At 50.7% G+C, this 20,188-nt stretch overlaps 3 protein-coding genes across 3 annotated transcripts; 1 reads left to right on the forward strand and 2 right to left on the reverse strand.

The window, feature by feature from the left end:
- Window positions 1-1,023: 1,023 nt before the first annotated feature.
- On the forward strand, window positions 1,024-5,553 carry PtrM4_111840 (rve multi-domain protein; the record flags this gene model as incomplete). The annotated part of the gene is made up of 1 exon (XM_066107939.1): window positions 1,024-5,553. The coding sequence occupies one exon, from the start codon at window positions 1,024-1,026 to the stop codon at window positions 5,551-5,553; it is 4,530 nt and encodes a 1,509-aa protein (XP_065962388.1).
- A 678-nt stretch (window positions 5,554-6,231) lies between these two features.
- Window positions 6,232-7,884, reverse strand: PtrM4_111850 (uncharacterized protein; the record flags this gene model as incomplete). Its single annotated transcript, XM_066107940.1, has 1 exon — window positions 6,232-7,884. One exon carries the CDS (start codon window positions 7,882-7,884, stop codon window positions 6,232-6,234), a length of 1,653 nt encoding a protein of 550 aa, XP_065962389.1.
- An 872-nt stretch (window positions 7,885-8,756) lies between these two features.
- PtrM4_111860 (Dimer-Tnp-hAT domain containing protein) lies at window positions 8,757-16,127 on the reverse strand (the record flags this gene model as incomplete). Its single annotated transcript, XM_066107941.1, has 3 exons — window positions 8,757-9,691; window positions 9,808-10,496; window positions 10,921-16,127. 3 exons carry the CDS (start codon window positions 16,125-16,127, stop codon window positions 8,757-8,759), a joined length of 6,831 nt encoding a protein of 2,276 aa, XP_065962390.1.
- Window positions 16,128-20,188: the final 4,061 nt, after the last annotated feature.

The raw sequence follows: 20,188 nt of genomic DNA on the forward strand, positions 1-20,188 counted from the left end.
AAGTAACTGATATCGCTTGTAAGTGAAGGATCAATTACACACCAAGGTCTTAAGACTCAATAATTTCCAGGCGCACAAAAACTAGATCCTTCTTCACAGTAACCGTAGACGCTACGGCAAGGTCCGAAGAGTAGGTTGTCGCTGTCAGCCCGCCTGCATCTGGCCCACAGCTTCCATGCTTAGTGCTTATCAGTGAAACTGTACGAGCACCAGAGAAACATACAATTGGACTGCAAAAGTGAATGTCATCGCCGCACCAATCGTAGGTGCTGCAGCATAAGCCGAACGCTCTACCCGTACATATCGCATTGCCATTTGTCAGCCCACATCCGCTATCAGCAGACACGGACTGAGAGTACGAAACGTCACCAACGAATACCGAGAATTTTTGAGCTACATATTCTGCAGTCCAAGTCAAGATACGTGCATGTTGTGTAGTTAGTTGACCCACAACGTCCTCAGAAAAGTCTTATCCTATACCATAGGTGTAACTGCGTAAGCAGTGTCGGGTGGAGGCTGTGGATCAACGATTGTATTGCTATCTGTTGTCGTGTTGTAATGTATGTGTACAAGAGCTCTCGGCTCAGAGGTAGGTGCACTTGCCCATCGGGCAGTGCCTGCTACAATAGGATGTCATGTGACTCTGGTCACGTGGTTACAATAGGCAACACTAGCACGGGGGCTGAGTCTCAAAGGAAAAAAAAGCCAGTCTATTAGTCCATTGCCCTACGGCACTTTTGTCGAGACGCGGTGAGAGCCTTCACTAGTATTCACGGTGAATCAGGCTTCCCGTGCTCTGATTAGCCAGGCACTGATTAGTCAGCTGCTCCGTGCGCGCACCATAGATATTCTCACTCCTCCCGTAGCTCCAATACAACAAGTTCGCACACGTTTCTCCACCTTCATCAGGTTATGAGCCCTCCTCTATCACGATAAAGTGCTCTAGAGGTGCGATTTCCGCAGCAGCAGAACCGATTAGTTGAACACAACATCAGTCACTCGCGCGACGACGATAAAGTCACCATGGCGCCATCCACAGCGATGGACGCGATCCCAAAGCTACAAGCAGATGGTAGCAACGCTTACCACTGGGAAGCAGCATTGAAGCTGTACGCAAATATTCACTCTATCGGAGGTCTACTCGACGGCAGCTACGTGGTTCCATACCCAGAAACACCTCACTATCAAACTGAACCGACAACTACGTCATCGGCATTCAACACGCCACAACTTCTGCTTGACGCTCAGCAACGCGTACGAGCCCACAACAAAGAAGTTACTACACAGTACGACAAAGACTATGAGCTCTATCGTATTTACAACTCCCGAGAATCGTCTCTCACCTTGGCCATACTCAATACAGTACCAAGATCAGTATGGGACAACGTCATGAACCTGCCTACTGTGAAGCAGAAGTACGAAGCTATTACCGCTCGCTATCGAGAGCAAGGCGTCACTGAAGAATGTACTATCTGGGCAGATTTTTTTAAGCTGAGAGCTCAAGACTGCCCCTCTACAGCCAACTTCACCGACAAGTTCAAAGCAGGACTTGCAAAGCTTGACGTCATCGCAGACTGTAAGCTATCCAACAAAGCTCGAGTGTATCAGTTCATTCTTGCTATCAACAACGCCTACCCGGACTACGGACGCGATCGCCGCGCTGATCTGCGCCGCAACGTTACTCTGAACGTCGATCGCATGTGCAGCGAGCTCATTGACGAGGCCCGCCGCGACGACCCAATCAAGACCATTAACACGTCTATCCGAGCTTCTGGGGGTGACAACAACCGCAGTCAGCCTCTTGGTGATAACAACGACGCCAACAGAAGCGCCACCCGTGGCCGCGGCAATCGAGGCAATGGGCGAGCCCAGCGCGGACGAGGTAGAGGTTCTGAGGGTGCGACCCAGAGACCTACAAATACCTCCCCATACTGCAAGCACTGCGACTGCAACCATACTGGAGGAGGTGATAACTGCTGGTACACCTTTCCTCATCTCGCCACTGAAGCCTGGCGTCAGCGCCAAGCTCAACAACAAGGCAAACAACAGCCCACTGGCACCAACGCCGCAGCTATTAATGCTGAAGGTTTTACCTTTACAACGGTTCATTTGTCAGAGAAGGTACAGAGTCTCACTAAGGAGACCTCTAATTTCAAACAACGATTTATTATCGATACTGGAAGCAGCGATCACATCTGCAATGATCGCAACAAGTTCCAAATTCTACACGACACTGCTCCTGCTATAATCAATACTGGAGCCGGGCCTATTACTGCCAAGCAGGTAGGTACCATTCAGATCACTGTCGTCACGTCAGAAGGTGTACTCAACAAGGTCTCCTTCACTAACGTGCTATACGCTCCGGACATGTTTGTATCAGTCCTCTCCCACTCCAAACTACGAGCGAAAAATCTCTATTACCACGGCTGGGACAACAAGCTGTACCTCATGCCATCACAACAAGAGATCGCCTTCACACCTGAGATCGACAAGATCCCTACGCTCCTCCTCGCCAACACAGAGCTTGAGGCAGCTCGCGCGTTTGCCTTTGCAACCGCCGCGACAACCAACCCAACAGGTGTACTCGCTCCCTATCGCGAGATTACTCTCCAAGAGCTCCATGAGCTGTTTGGCCATGCCGACCCCAAAGCTCTTAAGCTTCTTGTCGCTAACACCACCGGCCTACGTCTCACTACAACACAGGCATTCTCATGCGAGGCCTGCATGTTATCCAAATCGAAGAAACAGATCTCACGACGGTCTCCAGCCCGCTCAACCACGTTCCTCCATCGTATTCATATCGATATTGTTGGACCCGTGACGCCCGAAGGTGTCAACGGTGAGCGCTACTGGATACTGTACACCGACGACTACTCACGATACCGCTGGATTGATTTCACAGACTGCAAAGCAGCAATCACATCTAAGCTTATACAACACCTGGACAAGATGGAAACTCAACACCACGTTCGAGTATCGATCGTTCACATGGACAACGACAACATGTTCCTCAACCAGACGACTAGGCGTTACTTTAAGAACAAAGGCATCATCTTTGAGCCTTCTACCGCCTATACACCCCACCAGAATGGAGTCGCTGAAGCCAGCAACTACGTAGTGGAGGTCCGAGCACGCACAATGATTTTGGCGGCGCCTCACATATCTAAGTCATACTGGCCATACGCAGCCCAGTACTCCATCGACGTCCTTAACCATAGCGTCAGCTCTGCTGTACCAGACAGTAAGACACCAAGACAGCTGCTATTTGAGCACATGAAGGTTGCAAACCCTGTGCCTAACCTATGCTCCTTCCGCACCTTCGGAGAAGCTGGGTATGTCCATCAACCAGTACAGCGACGAGTTCAGAGCGCCAAGTTCGAACCACGATCGGTCAAGATGTACTTCGTCGGTCGAGAAGGATCTCGGATCTATCTCATGTGGGATCCAGTCACACAGTCTATACACCGTACGAGCAGTGTTGTTTGGCCTAAACACGACGTAAAAGCTGTAGTCCAAGAAGACACAGCTACAACCGAACTGGATCAAAGCTTCTATATCCAAGATCCACCGCCAGCACTAGATCCCTCTTCATTTCCACACCATGAAGTCTCTCTCCCGGAGCAAGGTAGTGGTTATGTATTTGATGGACTAGAGACTGAAGCGCAGTATAGCTTTGACTTTGACGCGGATATTGACAACTACAACAGTCTTACCGAGGTTGCTAATGCTCGAGCAACACCTCAGCGTCGGGATACATCCCAAAACGCTCCACGTCACGACGAGATCAGTGCATCATTTGATGCCCGTAACATACTCGATGGACGTCGTCGCATCACTCGACCGCCCAACCGATACGCGGCAGTCTCTCGTTGCTTTGCTACGGCAATTACAGAGGCAACAACAACAGACTTACCGCCTGAGCCTGCCACACGCAAGGCAGCACGCCTTCATCCATACAGCAAGCAATGGATCGCTGCTGAAGATGAAGAGCTCGTATCACTCGACCAGAATGGCACATGGGAGACTACAACTACGATACCTCCCGACGTATACGCCCTGCCTACTAAGTGGGTATACAAATACAAAGTCAAGGACGATGGACAACTCGAGCGCTTCAAGGCTCGACTGGTTGTCTGTGGCAATAGGCAGGAGACCGACTTCTGGCGCGAAACCTACGCTGCAGTAGCTCGCGCAACTACACTGAAAGTCCTTCTCGCCCTTGTCGCAACCGAAGACTTAGAATGCGAGCAAGCAGACGTTGTTACCGCCTTTCTCAACGGTAAACTAGACAAAGACGAAGTAGTCTATGTCCGCCTGCCAGACGGACGCAAAGCCAAGCTTATCAAAGCTTTATACGGCCTGCGCCGCTCACCACGCCTCTGGTACAATGAGCTATCGAGCTATCTCAAGGGTATCGGCTTCGATCCTTTAGAGTCAGATCCATGTGTCTTCAAACACCTAGACGGCAGTCTTATCCTTGCGTATGTTGATGATATCATCTTCATCACAGCTACGAAGCAACGCATGAAGGAGATCAAAGAGGCTGTATACAAGAAGTACAAGTGTCGAGATCTGGGACCAATCTCTCACTACCTAGGTCTCCGGATCCGACGCTCACGACCATCCCGACTCATCGAGATCTCAATGGAGTCATATGTCGACAAGCTTGTAGAGGAGTATAGTCGTCAACACGCGCTCCCTCGCTACACGCCGCTTGATACCTCAGTACTCAAGTTGAAGCTGCGATCTCCAACTGATCTTGCAACTCAACAACAAATTCAGAACTACCAAAAGGTTATTGGCAAGCTGCTGTATCCAGCAACCCAACTGCGAGCCGATATATCCTTCCACGTCGCCTATCTCGCCCGCGCTATGAGCAACCCGACTCAACAACACTACGAGTACGCAATCCAGATCATCGACTACCTCAAAACCTTCAAGTCGCTCGTGATGAGCTATCGAGCTACATCTCCACACGCACGCCTGCCTATCACCATGTATGCGACATCATACGATGACAACAAGAACAACACTAATCCTACGCTACACCTACATGGCTACAGCGACGCCTCATTTGCTGACGGCGAGGACCGCAAATCAACCTCTGGATACTTGTTCAAACTTGCTGGAGGCACGATCTGTCACAAGTCAGTCAAGCAAAAGCTAGTTACAACCTCAACAACTGAAGCTGAGTACGTGGCACTCACCTACGCCGCCAAGGAGGCTACCTGGCTGTACCGTCTGCTGCACCAGCTCGGTTACAACGGTACAGATACCCATCCTATCCTTATCTACGGAGACAACGCTCCATCTATACAGCTACTACACTCAGAGGGCCACCACGAGCGTACAAAGCACGTCGATATCTACTACCATTACATCAAGGATCAAGTCCGCGACGGCAACCTCTACGTAGAGCATGTACGAACTCATGAGATGGCTGCTGACGGCCTCACGAAACCTCTTGAACGACAAGCCCACAGCAGGTATCTACAACAGCTAGGCCTTACGACTCCAACTATCGAAACAAAGGACTACAACAAAGGTGGATAGAGCAGGACTATCAGGTCCTGTGGGGGTGTGTCGAGACGCGGTAAGAGCCTTCACTAGTATTCACGGTGAATCAGGCTTCCCGTGCTCTGATTGGCCAGGCACTGATTAGTCAGCTGCTCCGTGCGCGCACCATAGATATTCTCACTCCTCCCGTAGCTCCAATACAACAAGTTCGCACACGTTTCTCCACCTTCATCAGACACACAATAGTGTAAAGGCACTAGTACACTGCAATAGTTAGGATGCCTCTAATAAGTGAGATTGTGTGTACAGATCTATATACAAGTACGAGGGGAACTTTATTATTCCTCGCACGGGCCAACTGCCAGCGTGGCACGTGATTGTATGGCACGTGATCGCGTGAGGGATCGTAGGTTTGATCCATCACACACACGCAGGCTCGTACTGTAGGCGCGCGTCGCCTGCTTATTATTCATGGCTATAAGAGCCACTAATCTCTAGAGTTTCAGGAACTCTGTAAGGAGAACTGTTAGGGTCTCACAGGATCAGATATTTAAAACTGTGTTGAATTACAAAGTTTTTGCAGTAACGTACCTAACGGGCGAGTGGGCCACACGGGCGAGTGGGCCACCTGCGCTAAGACCCCATTAAAACCACGACTGTACACGACTATATAGCACCGTCAAAGATAGTAAATAGAAATCGTAATAGGCTATTCTACTCAGAATCTATCGCTGCTTCTTGCCTACATGTGCGCATATTATGTCCTGCCTCGCCGCAGCGTCCACAGCGTCGTTGGCTAGGCTCGCCTGCCTCAACGCGCACTCTCTTCTTCGCCTTCTTCCTATCACTACATGCCCCAAACTCCTTAAGAGTCGTCAGTCGCACGCCCTCATCAATTGTTAAGGTCCCTTGCTGCTGTAAGCGCTTCCTTTTATATGATCTACGCTTACTTGAGGCCTCGTTGGCGGCTTGGAGCTCAGCGTTGCGCTTGGTCATTAACACCAGAGAATGCGCTATCATCTCTGCACCTTTTGACAGGCTTTTGATCGCCTCAACCATATACGTAGGTGAGCTATCTACATGTCTTCGAATCCTCTCTTGAATCAGCTTTGATTGCGACCCAAGTTCTAGGGTATTGCTTGGAGTTTGCGACTGCCAGGGACCGTCCTCGACGGTAGGTAGCAGTGGAGTGCGCAGCCGCACGTCAAGCGTCGATATCACAGCCTCTGGATTAAATGGGACTAAGCCAGCGCCTCGAAAGCTTCCTTGTATATTGGCCTTTGTAATCGCAGCGTCAAAAGCGCCTTTAAAGCACGGTAGGAACTCTAGTTTAGTGATATGGGTGATCTTGTTGCGCATTAGATCCTCGGCTTGGCGGCCATACGCTGTCTTCAAAGGCGAGAAACACCCCACATCAAGAGGCTGTAGTAGGTGCGACGAGTGAGGAGGCATGCAGAGAGTAATAATGTTGTGATCCTTGCAGTACTGCTGGAAATCGAGCGAGTCGTGGCTCTCGTGGCCGTCGATAATAAGCAGACGATAGTTTCCTACAGTCCTCTTCTTTGTGTGAGCGTCAAAGTGCTTTAACCACTCTAGACCAAGCTTGTTTGTTGTCCAGCCGTTCTCAGAGACTGCAATAACCCAGTCGCGAGGTAGGTTATCTTCCTTGTACCAGGCAGAGAGGTGGTTCTTGCCTTTGAAGATGATAAAAGGTGGGATTGCCCACCCAGTCGCGTTGATACCCTGGATCACTGTAGCCCACTCGCGATTGCCCTGCTGAACGCTCTTTGGTCGTCCTCGACGCTCAGAGCCTGTGACTACTGCTCCAGTTGATATCATGCCCATCATGAAGCCAGACTCGTCAAAGTTGTGGGTGTCCTCATCAAGGATACCGTACTTGGCCTTTGTGTTCTCCACAAGTCGGAACCAGCCTTGTATAACCTCAGGATCCTCACAGAGGGCTCGCTTGTAGTCATACTTGCGATTGAATTTGACCTTAAGCTCAGGGCGACGTTTGACGAAGGTTGCAGCCCAGTTCTGACCAACAGGGTCGCGGTGGCGCTCAGCCAACAAAGAATTAGCCATATCCTGCACAGCAGCAAGTCGGGGCGGAAATCCTCGCGCGTCGAGGTCAAGGATATGCTGGACAATTACATCCTCCTCTGTCTTAAGGAGGTTCATTGAGTTAGGCGTACAATCGCTCCGAAGAGGTATTCCAGCGCGTCGGCGCCCAAGAGTTACTCGAGATACGTTGTAGATAGCTGCAGCGCGTCTCTGCGACAGCGTCGCGTCGCGTTCGATAGCCTTGAGAGCAAGCTGTAATCGAGCCTCTTTTAAAGCTGGTAGATTGTTTTGTTGTTGGCTCATTGTGAAAGTACTGTAGGTAACAGTATGTTTTGGTGGGGTCTTAGCGGAGTGGCCCACTCGCCCGTGTGGCCCACTCGCCCGTGAGGTACGTTAGAAGACTAGAGTCAGACACGGTTACGACTGTCTTTCTCATAGACACGCCGAGTCAGGAAAAGGATGTCCTGCAGACCAGATCTCTAGTTTCCACCATACCGAAGATTCATAGTAAATACCCAAACAGTCCAGCCCACATCACTCACACCACCACTCTCCCCATCGCAAATCAAGAAGAAGAAGAAAAAAAAGACACATAGTCCTCAGAACTCAAAGCTCAAGGCTTAGGTAGCATCACATCACGTACAATCAACAACCTCGAGTACAATACCCGCTCGCACATAGCCAAAAAGACCGGAGTAAAACGCGTGCAGCAGTAGTCGCTCATATTCCCGAACTTATCTATAACACCGTCTGGGTTATATACGTTCCTACATGCCTTAGCTCCATTAACCAGGCCTGCGGTCTAGATTGCTTCCGCCCCCCCCTAGACGTCGGGAGTTGCGCATGTGTGCCGGATCGGCTGATGGGTCTGGTTGGTTGCGTGTGGAGTAGCGGTGGTGCAAGACTAGGGTGGGCTAGATGGGGCTTTGTGGGAAAAACGATTTCGAGGAAGAGAATGCGAGTGCGATGGGGGATTAGGGAAGCAGACTTGTCAACAATCAATTCAATCAATCTGAAGTCCTTTAATTGAGTTGATTGGCTCCGCTGGATGGCTTGGATTGGATTGAATTGATTGGTGACGGTTTAGGAGCGGATTGATTTGAAACTTAATTGCAAATTGGTAGATTAAATGCCCAAAACGCCGCTTTGTATACTAATTAGTTAGCTGGATTGCCCTAGTCGCATATCCCGTATTCTCGAGCAATATCATCGTCAGTAACCGCTGCTTCTGGTGTTTCTCCAGTAGGTAACTCGAAGCCAGCCCCAACCCATCCCCTCACCAATTGTATTGCCGCTAGTAGTTGTGACCCAATAGCGCGTCGTTTGGGCTCAAGTAGATCACCAAGCTCGCTGAACATGCGCTCACAGTCGCTACTTGAGGCTGGGATCGTCATGACGTCGAGGGCGAGCCTTGCCAAGTTAGGGTACTTTGGCCGGAGTTTCATCCAGTATTGTACGGGATTGCCCTCCTCTATATACTGCTCTGCTGTCCACTTTGGCTCGTGCTTTTTCCAGCGCTCAAACTCATCTAGGGAGACTCCCTCATTATCATTGCCAGCATTGACAAAGGCGCCAATAACCTTATTAATACTGCTTGCTTGAGGCGCCCTGGGGCGCAATATTAGTGGCAATACTGGCTTATATTCGGCCCAAAGCTGCTGGAATCTAGCGTTAGCAGTGTCGAGCCAGCCAACCTTGTCCCGCCAGCTATTATCACAGTAGAACTTGTAGTATAGGTGGAGGCACACGGCGGCGTAGTACGCTGGGGATCGATCGAGCTTATCGTAGTAGTCGTTAGCCTTGCGCCAGGCTGCTTTGAGGTTGATCGCGAGGTGATCTTCGGGGGCTTCAGGATGAGCGTTGAAGTTGACATGCGCGTACGGTAAGGTGAGCGCCTCGAGCGAGCTGAGGAGGTACTCAAACACTGGTATAGTCTCGTAAATAGCACCAAAGTTGCCACCTTTCCCACGACCTTCGAGGCGCGAGGTGGCGTTTTTGAGTGGCTTGAGGCACTCCATATACTCAGTTATCACCCCCCAATCTGCTGCAGATAGCCCAGTTGATCTCTGATGAAGGTGGAGAAAACGTGTGCGAACTTGTTGTATTGGAGCTACGGGAGGAGTGAGAATATCTATGGTGCGCGCACGGAGCAGCTGACTAATCAGTGCCTGGCCAATCAGAGCACGGGAAGCCTGATTCACCGTGAATACTAGTGAAGGCTCTTACCGCGTCTCGACAATCTCATCAAATCCGGCGCTTCTGGCAACTTGTTGTTGTGAGCAATGGCGTGAGCGTCGTCAAGAGCAACGCGGTTAATACGATATCCTGCGTACGAGTTGTAGGCCGAGTGGAGGTGTGCAGCTCGCTCAAAGGCGCCATAGAATGAGTTCCACCAGGTAACAACTGGCTTCACGGGCTGAAGTATTTTGAGTTGTTTGTGTGTAGGGAGATCGCGGTTAGCGAGGCGCTGAAAGTTAGCAAAAAGCTCGTACTGTTGCGGCGTTTTAATGTAGTTAATGATATCCATTAGTACGCCTAAGGGCCCGTGCTTGCGCCAGTCTTCCATGAAAGCTTCCTCATCCCCAAGCTCGTCTGCAGCGTTGTCGTACGCGTCTTTATCCTTGCCAAATATGATAGCCTGGCCGACAAGATTGAGTGTGTGGGGACCGCAGCGGAGGTAACGATAGGTGGCTTCAAAGCCATTAAGGCGGCCAAGGGCGGCGACGGCAGTATCGTTAGAGGCAGCGTTATCGAGGACGAAGTAACCGAGCTTTTGGGGCGTGATAGCGTAGGTTGTGAGCGTACGCTGGATAACCTCAGCTATCCTCTCGCCTGAGTGGAAGCCTTGGAGCTGCGGTAGGTCGATAGGCAGATCTATAATGATTCCGGAGTCGTTAGCAAAGTGGGCAACAATACTAAAAAAAAGCCTCGTTTGCCGCCCTTTGTCGTCCATCTGTCAAAGCTTATATGGATCTTACTAACAGCAGTAGACAGAGCAGCGACAACTTTAGGCTGCAGGAATTAAAACAATCTAATAACAAACGTGTTGGAAGGCCTTGTACGATCGTACGGTGAATAACAGTAGCTAAGGTAATCTTGTGTATTGGTATTCTGGTGTATGATGATTCTACGAATGTGGGGGCTACGAAGGTATACATAACGTTGGGTCCGAGTTGGGCCGAAGTAGGATCGAGGCGGTACATTGGGCCTTATTAGGCGACACACCGTGTGTATGCCGACACTGGCAATCTTTTCTTATTGTAACGACTGATGTAAGGAAAAACGGGTCTTCTAAAAAGAACACACTGAGAGGGATTCCAAATAGGCATATGTGCCTACTCCGTAGGTCGCTGCACAGATCCCTCTACTCGGATTGACAGCTTGTTGCTTTCGATGAAACGTTCTAACGCGCGATTTGGTGTTGCTTTCGTGAATGCGTCCGCGGGGTTGTCCTCTCCGTTGATCCAGCGGATCTCAGTGATCTCGCGACGCTCGTATGACTGCCGAAGCGCCATGATGTCGATCATCAGTCGCTTCTCAGCAGTTGTTCCGAGTTTGACGAGGCATTCATACAAGGAGTATGAATCCGTACACACCATAAGTGGGATCGGTGGTAGACCTAGGCGTCCTGTAATCATCTTGAGGGTTGTCAGGATAGCGATAGCGATGTCGACACCGCTAACCATGCCGTACGTTTCTGAGGCAAGAACGCTCCGGGTAACGCGTTTGCATTTGGTCGAACTCCAATGGATTACGTTACCACGAATATCAAACGTGCTGTCTTGTCGACTCGACTCATTCGCAAGGATAAGTAGGTACCCTAGCTGTGAGCTAAGGTCTTGGTTGTTCGCGAAGGATCCGTCTGTGAACACTACCAGCTTTGCTGTAGCGAGGTCGAGAGGGACGTATCGCAGGCCTCGTTGTATGCTCTCAGATTGCCACTGCAGCCGGCGGTTAAGCTTCACGTATTCCGTGTCCTTAGGTTGTTGTATTTGCGCAGCCGCGGAAAGATCGAACGATGCTTCAGGTTGGCATATCGACGCAATGTACGCGCCACGCGCGCGCTGCTCCATGTACTTCTGTGCTCGGTTTGCTGCCTTCGGATCAATAATTTCGATCTTGGCACCTTGTCCCTTCTGCGTAAGTAGAATCGTGTCTCCGCGCAACGTTAGAGTACATCCGTTGAACTCGAGTGATACTTCTTTGGACAGTCTCTCCTTGGGCTTGGCTCGAAAATTGGCTTTCTGGAGCGCAGCGTCTTCTGCACCAGAGAATGCAGGCGTCCCAATCGCGAGAGTATCGTCTGTCTGCAGGCCCACTATTCCAAACGCTTCCCGTCTCCCGTTCGTGATCAGGAGGCACGGGTCATACGTTGATGTAGCCATGTCGAGCTCCTTGCAGTGGTGTCCTTGGTACGTAGCAAACCAGTGGACTCCTGCTTCCGCGATTCCATAGAGTGGCTTGATTACGCGAATAATTGTTCCCTCGGGATACTTTGTTATAAGCTCCTTTGGGAGGTGCGCTAAAACCGTGCGGAATAGCTCTGTTTGTGCCTGTGGGTACGCTTGCGTGATATCTCGTAGTTCCACAACCATGCCCTCATCGAGTAATGCAGGCGCTAGGGCTAGAATCAGGCGTTGGCTGGCTCGTTGGATGGTTGGCGACTGCGTCAGGATCTCGTGTTTGCCCTCGTCATTGTAACCTTGAACAACGAGGCGTGATTTCTCGTACGGGACCATGGTCTTGCCTTTGACTTCGCGGACCATGCGCGATTTAAAGATACGATACCCGCCGTGTAGAGTTGGGTCAAACAGCTCAAAACTGAATACTCCACGGCCGACGAGGTCGTCGATCTCCTTCTGATCGGATGCTTCGAATGGAGCGCCCGGGACGTTAATCACGCCGTCATTGCGTAGCTTGACGGCCAGGGCGTAATCGTCCTCCTCCTTCTTCGACAGGTACTGCACCTTGGGCTTGTTCTTTGATCCAGGTGGGCGGCCCCGCTTGCGCGGCTGAGCCGCTTGGTTGGCTTCCGCCGGTGGTACCGGTAGTGGCGGTTCATCAGCAATCGCTTCGTCTGTGGTCGGAGATCCACCTGTGCCTTGATCTGCGCCGTCTATCGCTGTAGTCAGATCGCGATAGTACGGTTTTACGACAGTGGATCGGAACGTCGTTGGGCCGTTGATCATGTCTACAGTAACATCGTGGTCCTTCATATCGATGACTCTATACGGCCCTTGCCATCCATTCTTCTCGCGCCATACCATCACCTCACTCTGAAGAGGCAGTGACAGTACCCCGTCTGTAGTAGGCCCATTCCTGGTACCAAGTGCGTTGCTCACCGCATGTTCCGCTGAGGCCTTCCGCAGCGCCCTCATCGCTTTCTGGATTGCCTCCGCGCGATGGGTTATCGAGGGAGATGGTGGTGAATCCATGGATATCCGGGGGTATGCACCGAAGACGAGCAGCGTGGGTACGAGCCCGTCTGGGCCTGCGGTGTCGTTGACGGCCTTGACTGCCATCTGCAACACTGCGGCGTCGCTGGTGCCAGTGTCAAGCTCTGTCCTCAGGATCTCGTACGCGCGTCTGAGCGGTGCGTGGTATCTTTCTACCTTGCCGATAGACCAATGGGCCTCGGTTGGCACTTGTTTACATGTGATTCCCATGATCTTCGCCTCTGATCTGAATTCGACTGACGCGAAGTTGGTGCCGGCGTCGTGGGTGACGATATCTGGCGGCCCTTGGTATGTATCAATCCAGAGCAGGCGGAGTGCTTCCCAGGTGTCTTTCGCGCTCATAGACGGTAGAAATCGCGCGCCGTTGAATGTTGTAGCCGAATCGATCACGTGAAGCACTGGTTTCCCACTCAGATACATCACATCTACGAGGATCTCGAAGTTGAATTCCCGATCATCTTTCAGCCTAAACTTGAATCGGCGCGGCGCTGGATCATGCGCTTGGCAGTGATGGCAGAACGTTTGGATCTCTCGGAGCAGCCGTTCATCCACGTCCTCGTGTCCTGCGCGTTTGAGCAATCGTATCAGCCGTTCGACGGCTGGATGCCCGAACCTCCGGTGTAAGCGTCGGAGCTCAGTCTCCGTAAGGAATACGCGCGCGCGCTCTGCCTTGCTTAGGTGGAACCACGGGTGTCCCCATTTGCGAATCACTGGAAAGGTAGCTTTTCCTTGTACCAGCTGGTCCGTAGTATTGTTGAAGTACACGTGGAGCCGGTCCATGTCTTTCAGACAGAGGAGAAACGGGGTGGGTGCGTTCAAGACCTCAAATTTGATCTTTCCAATCTGTGTCGATACATGTGCGGTTCCAATCGAAGTAGTGACGCTTCCTTTGCCAAATTGCACAGATGCGTTTCCAGCAGTAGACGTATCTAGAGTTACGGTGGGGTCCTCAGTTTGGAGCGCCAGGAACTGCTCCTTTCCGGCTGTCGATACATTTGAGGCACCAGTGTCAGGAAGAATGCCTTGGTACGTGATTCGCGAGTATCGATCCTCGATAAGGAACTGCGTTGCGGGCGTAATAGGCTCCTTGCACCTGTAGACGTCTTCTCCGGTCACGTGGTGCAGAAAGGCCTGATCTGTGAGGTACTTAACTGCCAGTCTTTGGTCTTCATCATCTTCGTCTTGCTCCTCTAGGAAGAACTGGTCGACTTCTTCCCCCTCGTACGCGACGAGAAATGTGCTAAACTCCATTTGCTCTCCCGTAATCGCGCAGTGTGTGATGTACTGCGCTTTTGAGCGTTTTCTTTCTTCAAGCGTATGGTTTGTGGACCAACAGCCTGTCTTGCCGCAGACGTAACATTTCTTGTCGATTTGTGTGTTGACTCCAGAGCGGTGCTGAAGCCCACCGCGTCCGCGGGTGAATCCGCTGCGTCCACCGCGAGGGTTGTAATTCCCTCGCAATCTTCCAGAGCTGTTGTTGTTGTACCGACGATCCAAGTAGTACTGGCTATCCGTATCCGCCTCAGTGAAGTTGACGGAGACGGTCATGGCGAGTGAGTTTTCGATTGACGATCGCAGATCTCCAAACAGAACCTCGCATTCTAGAGACGGCTTGTAGAGTGCCATCTCGAGCTCCTTCACGCCTCGGCATGCTGTGATTACAGTCGTTCGGAGCGCGTATTCTCCCATGTACTGCTGTCCAAGTGCTCTTTGACACAATTGGAGCTTGTCCAGCATGATGTCAAGGACCTCGTGGAGGTTCTTTTCGGGGTTCTCCCTGCGGACTTTGACAAACGATGTCGTCGTCCAGTCCGCGTAGTAATGGCCGTGGTTGACGTCTGTGTCGAAGTGGTTCTTGAGCTTTGTGTAGGCAGTCAAGAACGTATCCATCCGCTGATCGACGAAGTGGAGGTAATACTCCTCTGCGCGGCCGTCGAGAATCCGTGGAAAGACTGCATGGAACTGCCCTGGCTCGATGTCTGCGTGATAACAGATGCTGTAGAAGATCTTCAATTTATCGTCTAGGAGGTCGTACGGCTTTCCCGTATACTTTTTGTCTCGGTCCCACATTTTCACGAAGACATTGATCGTCTTAGGATCCAGTTTCTCATTGCCAAACTCGATTGGTGGAACTGCCTTGTACGGGTCTGTTTCACCAGAGGGCACAATTGGGGGAACGCTCAGTCCCTTCGGACGTTGCGGGTATGCTGGTGTATACTCGCGGAATCGGTCGAAGTTGTTGTAGGTGAGGGGAGGTTGCTGACTTTGGACGCGCTGATAGGCTGGCTGCGGTGCGGATTCAGTTGTCTCTACAGGCTGGCTTCGGATTGGTTGGTTTTGGGCTTTCTCAATCGTTTTTGCTAGCTGGTCCTGAATCTGTTGTTCTTCCTCAACGGTCTCCTGTCGTCCTTGCACACGGGCGTGGGTCTGGTCTTGATCGCGGGTTTGCCGACTGTCTACGTCTCGGCCTCTTGTCCTTACAGGCGTTTGGGTTCGGCTCTGGGCCTGGCTTGATAATCTCCTGTCTGTGGACTGTACTGATCCTTCACTGCGTTGTTGCCGTAGTGCCCGCTCTTGCAACATGTGCGCAGCTGATCGTGTGTCAAACACAGCCGACTGGAATACGTCCTGAGGCCATTCTAGGTACTCCTCCATGCGTAATAACCTAGCTAGAGACTCACTAGGTGCCATATTAATACGGCCAGTATACACTCCCTTAAAGCGGAGGATCCGCTTTAGTTCCTTTGTGTATATTGGCTGGGCACGTAGGAACATTGCCTCTGTCCATCCTTCAAAGTCCTGACGGAACTCCCAAAAGAGTTCTTCATCTGCTGTTGGTCGATCTGTATAGTCCGCAATCGCACGCGCAATGTACGTTGTTGCTGTAGTAATCCCTACCTCATCGTCTGGAGCTTCAACGTTGTCCTCCCAAATCTCTGGATCGATGTGATGCCATTCTCTTGGTTTTATGTTTGTGGTCCCTAGTAGCGCCTCTAGTGTGGGTACCACTCTTCTACTACTGCTCGCCATTCCTACTGCCGGTGTCCTGGCTACCGGTGCTCTTTCCGATGATGTTCTCTCTCCTGCCATTGTGTTCTTGTTGACGCTTGTTGCGCTAGCTGCGTTCGCTAGAGATGCGTCGGTGGTCGTGGGTTGTACACGGGTCAAATCTCAACCGGTCGGTTGGCGCGTGTATAGACGGCGTCTTGGAACGCTTCTGATACGGCTGTAACGGTCGGTCGCTAGCCACGAACGACGCCTGATATAGCTAACAGTGAGCTTAGCATAGATAACTCCGCCTTGCTGATATAGGCAATCTAGGGAACGCGCGGGGTAAAGAATCTATCTCTTCTTAACCTAACTGTCTGTGACTGCCGTGCAATCACTGATCAGTGTTGGAAGGCCTTGTACGATCGTACGGTGAATAACAGTAGCTAAGGTAATCTTGTGTATTGGTATTCTGGTGTATGATGATTCTACGAATGTGGGGGCTACGAAGGTATACATAACGTTGGGTCCGAGTTGGGCCGAAGTAGGATCGAGGCGGTACATTGGGCCTTATTAGGCGACACACCGTGTGTATGCCGACAAACGTTGATACGCTCACATAACTCACCCACAACGCCGCCTCTGCCTCTAGGTTGGCAAACCCAATCATTGCCCTATAGGAAGCAGATTCAAACTCCCGAAGTGGGTGGTTATTATCGACGAGCCAGAGTACTGCCGCCAGTCGAAATCGCTGTACGTTGAAGTTTCCTATCGCGTTGGCAGCGCTCTGCCCAACCTCAACACCAGATTTCAGCACCTAGGCGAGTGATTGCTGCCCTCCGGTAAGCCTTAAGGGCAATTTCGGGCTATGCTTGCTAAAGTTATGACCTTTAGTAGGCTGCCTAAGATAGTAGCTAGCTGCTGACGTTGCTCTTATTACCTTAAACAAGCCACTGCCACCAGCGTCAATAATCTTGTGTTGATGGTAATACTTGCACACAAAAAAGATACGCTTGCCCTGATTAAGAAGCGCGACACGATAGCCGTAGTGGTATATCCAGCTTTTGCGGTGCTTCTGGGTGGCGACTAGCTTCATATAAAGCTTCAGACGACCCTAATCAATCCTATTAAAGTCGTCCGCAAACCTCGCGTTAAACGTGTCCTCGCTACTACTTTCTGCTGCCTCACTAGCTATTGTAGCCACCTCGCTGGCTTCAATAGGCGCTTCGATCGCGGCTTTAGGTTGTGACTCTCGCAGGCCTGGCTCGAACGTTGGCGGCGGCGGCGACGGCGACGATAGGATGGCCTGAGATACGGCGCCCAGGGCTTCACGAGGAGATGAGCGACGAGATGACTGAGTATCAAGCTCGATAAGTTGGGACGCGGTGCCACGAGAGGTAATCTTGGCGCGTTTTTTAGAAGAGAATGTGCTAGAAACAGTGCTCTTGCGCAGGCGTTTGGCGCGGTTTGGGACAACGGGAAGCATGACAACAACGACACCAAAGTATAGAGTTATAGCACCGAAAAGCAGCAAGTAGGTAGTCTCAAAAGCACGAGAAACGCGATGGGCCAGGGCGTTAGTAGGGGATAAGAGGTGGGTGCTTTGCTAACTAAGCTAATCTCAACACCACGAAACTATCGCGAGATTGCATCATCCCTAAACTCAACTGCCTCACCTCAAAAACGCTTCTGTCAGCTAACAACTAGCTTATTATATTACAAAGTATCAATCAATCCAATTAATTTAATCAATTCTTTACTCTTAGATTGAATCGACTAACAAATTTGTATATAGTAGGTTGAATTAATTGAATTAGGTTTGTTCAATTTAATTAATTCATTCATTCAATCAAGATTAATTGTTGACAAGTCTGTAGGGAAGTAAGGGGGGGAGTAATTGCGATGCGACGGTCGAGGGTACAAGTCGGTAGTCAGAGCCGACGAAGAACAGGACAGCACCTCTCTACCTTTCTCTCTGCCAAGCAACCTCGTATTCCCACCATCCGACAACAACTCCCGGAGAGAGAACCCCCCCAGAATCCAGACCAACGCCACAAGGTCCGCCCTGAGTACCACTCCCCCAAACCTCCAACAACCTACGCCAATGCCCATCCGCTACCCCAACAACAGCCAACTCCCCCATCAATTCAACCAGCACAACAACGAAACCCGACAAATACCCTACGTCAGAACAACCACATTCTGCACACCTAGATGAATTAATTCCCATCCCGCTGCAATCGCACACAGCATCATGCACAGCTTTGCCAGAAATCATGAGTGTCCTCCAGTCCCGGGTAAATGGTTAACGGAGGGACGCCTAGCTAGCTAGCTAGGGTGCAGGTGCAGCAAGCAAGCCAACGTTGGTCAGGAGCGAGTATGCAGGCACGGAATAAATAAAATAGGGTAAATTAAGCTTATCCGCTTTTTGTTTTGTTGGCAAAAACGCGAGAAAAAGATGGCGTTTGTGCGAGCTAAGCTGTGCGAGGGTCGCTTGTGTCGCGTAGGGCGGAGCGGAGCAGTGTAGGAGGAACCTCAGCGAAACCCGAGAAAAGAAAAGGCAAGGCAACGAAAAGAAGGGAAAGAAAGATACCACAAAAGAAGATAGGGTTAGGGGTTAGATAGCCATCAACATCTCAACACCACACAACACAACACACTATTTCCCTATACCTACCTCTATTTTGATTTTAAAAATAGACACGCAGCATCATCAAGAAAAAAAATCGAAAAAAAAGGCAAATAACACCTGTTGGAGTGGGTGAGCCGTACGCATAGGGAAGAAGTTGAGGATTGACTGAGGTTGCATTGTAGAAGCTATGGAAAGCTTATGTAGGTGAGTGACCATAAACAGCGCTAGTCTCAGATAGGCATCGTCCTATCACCAAACCGTGACACACCCCCCAGTTGTCACCAAGTCAGTGAGTTGGTGATAACTGACCTGTATCCAGCAGATCAACCACGAATAATGTACTACCACTAGGTGGTTGGCCGTCATCTACCTGAATCTTGTCTCTATACTGTTGATGTGAAGCCCACTTATTTAGGACGTCCTTTATTTGCTTCGAAATCTTAGGATCCTTTTGAGCTTGTTCAACCTTGCGGACTCCAATAGGTGCTGGCGTCCAGTCTTTTGGTCGACCTGGGTGAAGTGAATTGAGTATCCAGCAGTCGGGTAAAGCGTGTGACAACCCACAAACACAAGGTAGGTTTGTGTCGGATGTGGGAGAACAGAGCAGAAAAGAGGCAGAAGGTTGTTGTATCGAGAGAGCTACATGAAGCGATTATATACACAACCGAGATAAGTGATCAGGTGATCCTAGGTCACGTGAGGTGCTAGGCTGACAAAGGGCATCACAGAGCATGCACAGTTTCCAAAAGAAGATGTGCACCGCTGAAACACATTTCCAAGGACACAGCATTTCTCGCGAAAAAGTCCGCCATTTGCGCCGAGCATGGCAAGTTGTATTTAGTATGGCCTGTTGCCAAATAGACAAGAAGGATGTAGGAAAGCGTGTAAAGCAATTTGGCAAGCGCCTGGACCTTCTTTACAGCTGGTCACGAGGGCTGCGAGACCAGGACCCTATGATGATGGGCAACCTTAGGGACGATGACGAAGGAGACATGGACTGGACCCCTTGATGTACTATGTGGAAGGGTATGCCGAATACTCATTTACAATTTTTTTAACGTGTTTTATAAGCGAGTCGTCCTTACAAGCGAGTCGTCCACCCCACCAACTTTAATCACCTTTAAAAATCAAATTAGTTATGCCTTAACGCCAACAAGCTCTATTGCGCTCATCTAAAGCTGATATGCAGCTTACTATATTATCTCTTAATAGCCACTAGATCAAGACTGAGAGAGCTGCTACTCGCGCGTTTAACGTCCCTCGAATAACGCTACGCGACCGACGCGCTGGCAGGCCTACACGACGCGATTACTAGCCTAACTTAAAGAAGCTTACCTAGCTAGAGGAGGAGGTAATTATTAGACATATACTCGACCTGTCGGATCGTCAGTATCTGTCACGGTACTGACCCTGCCTGGGAAGGACATCACGTGAGGCACGTGACCTGTCGCTAGCCCCAGGGTCCAGCACTTAGATAGCTCTCACCTCGCGGAGCCTTACGCTCCTCACAGTACAACACATATTCTACCTC

This window comes from Pyrenophora tritici-repentis, chromosome 5 (genome assembly GCF_003171515.1).
Source record: "Pyrenophora tritici-repentis strain M4 chromosome 5, whole genome shotgun sequence".
In the NCBI taxonomy this organism is placed as follows: Eukaryota; Fungi; Ascomycota; class Dothideomycetes; order Pleosporales; family Pleosporaceae; genus Pyrenophora; species Pyrenophora tritici-repentis.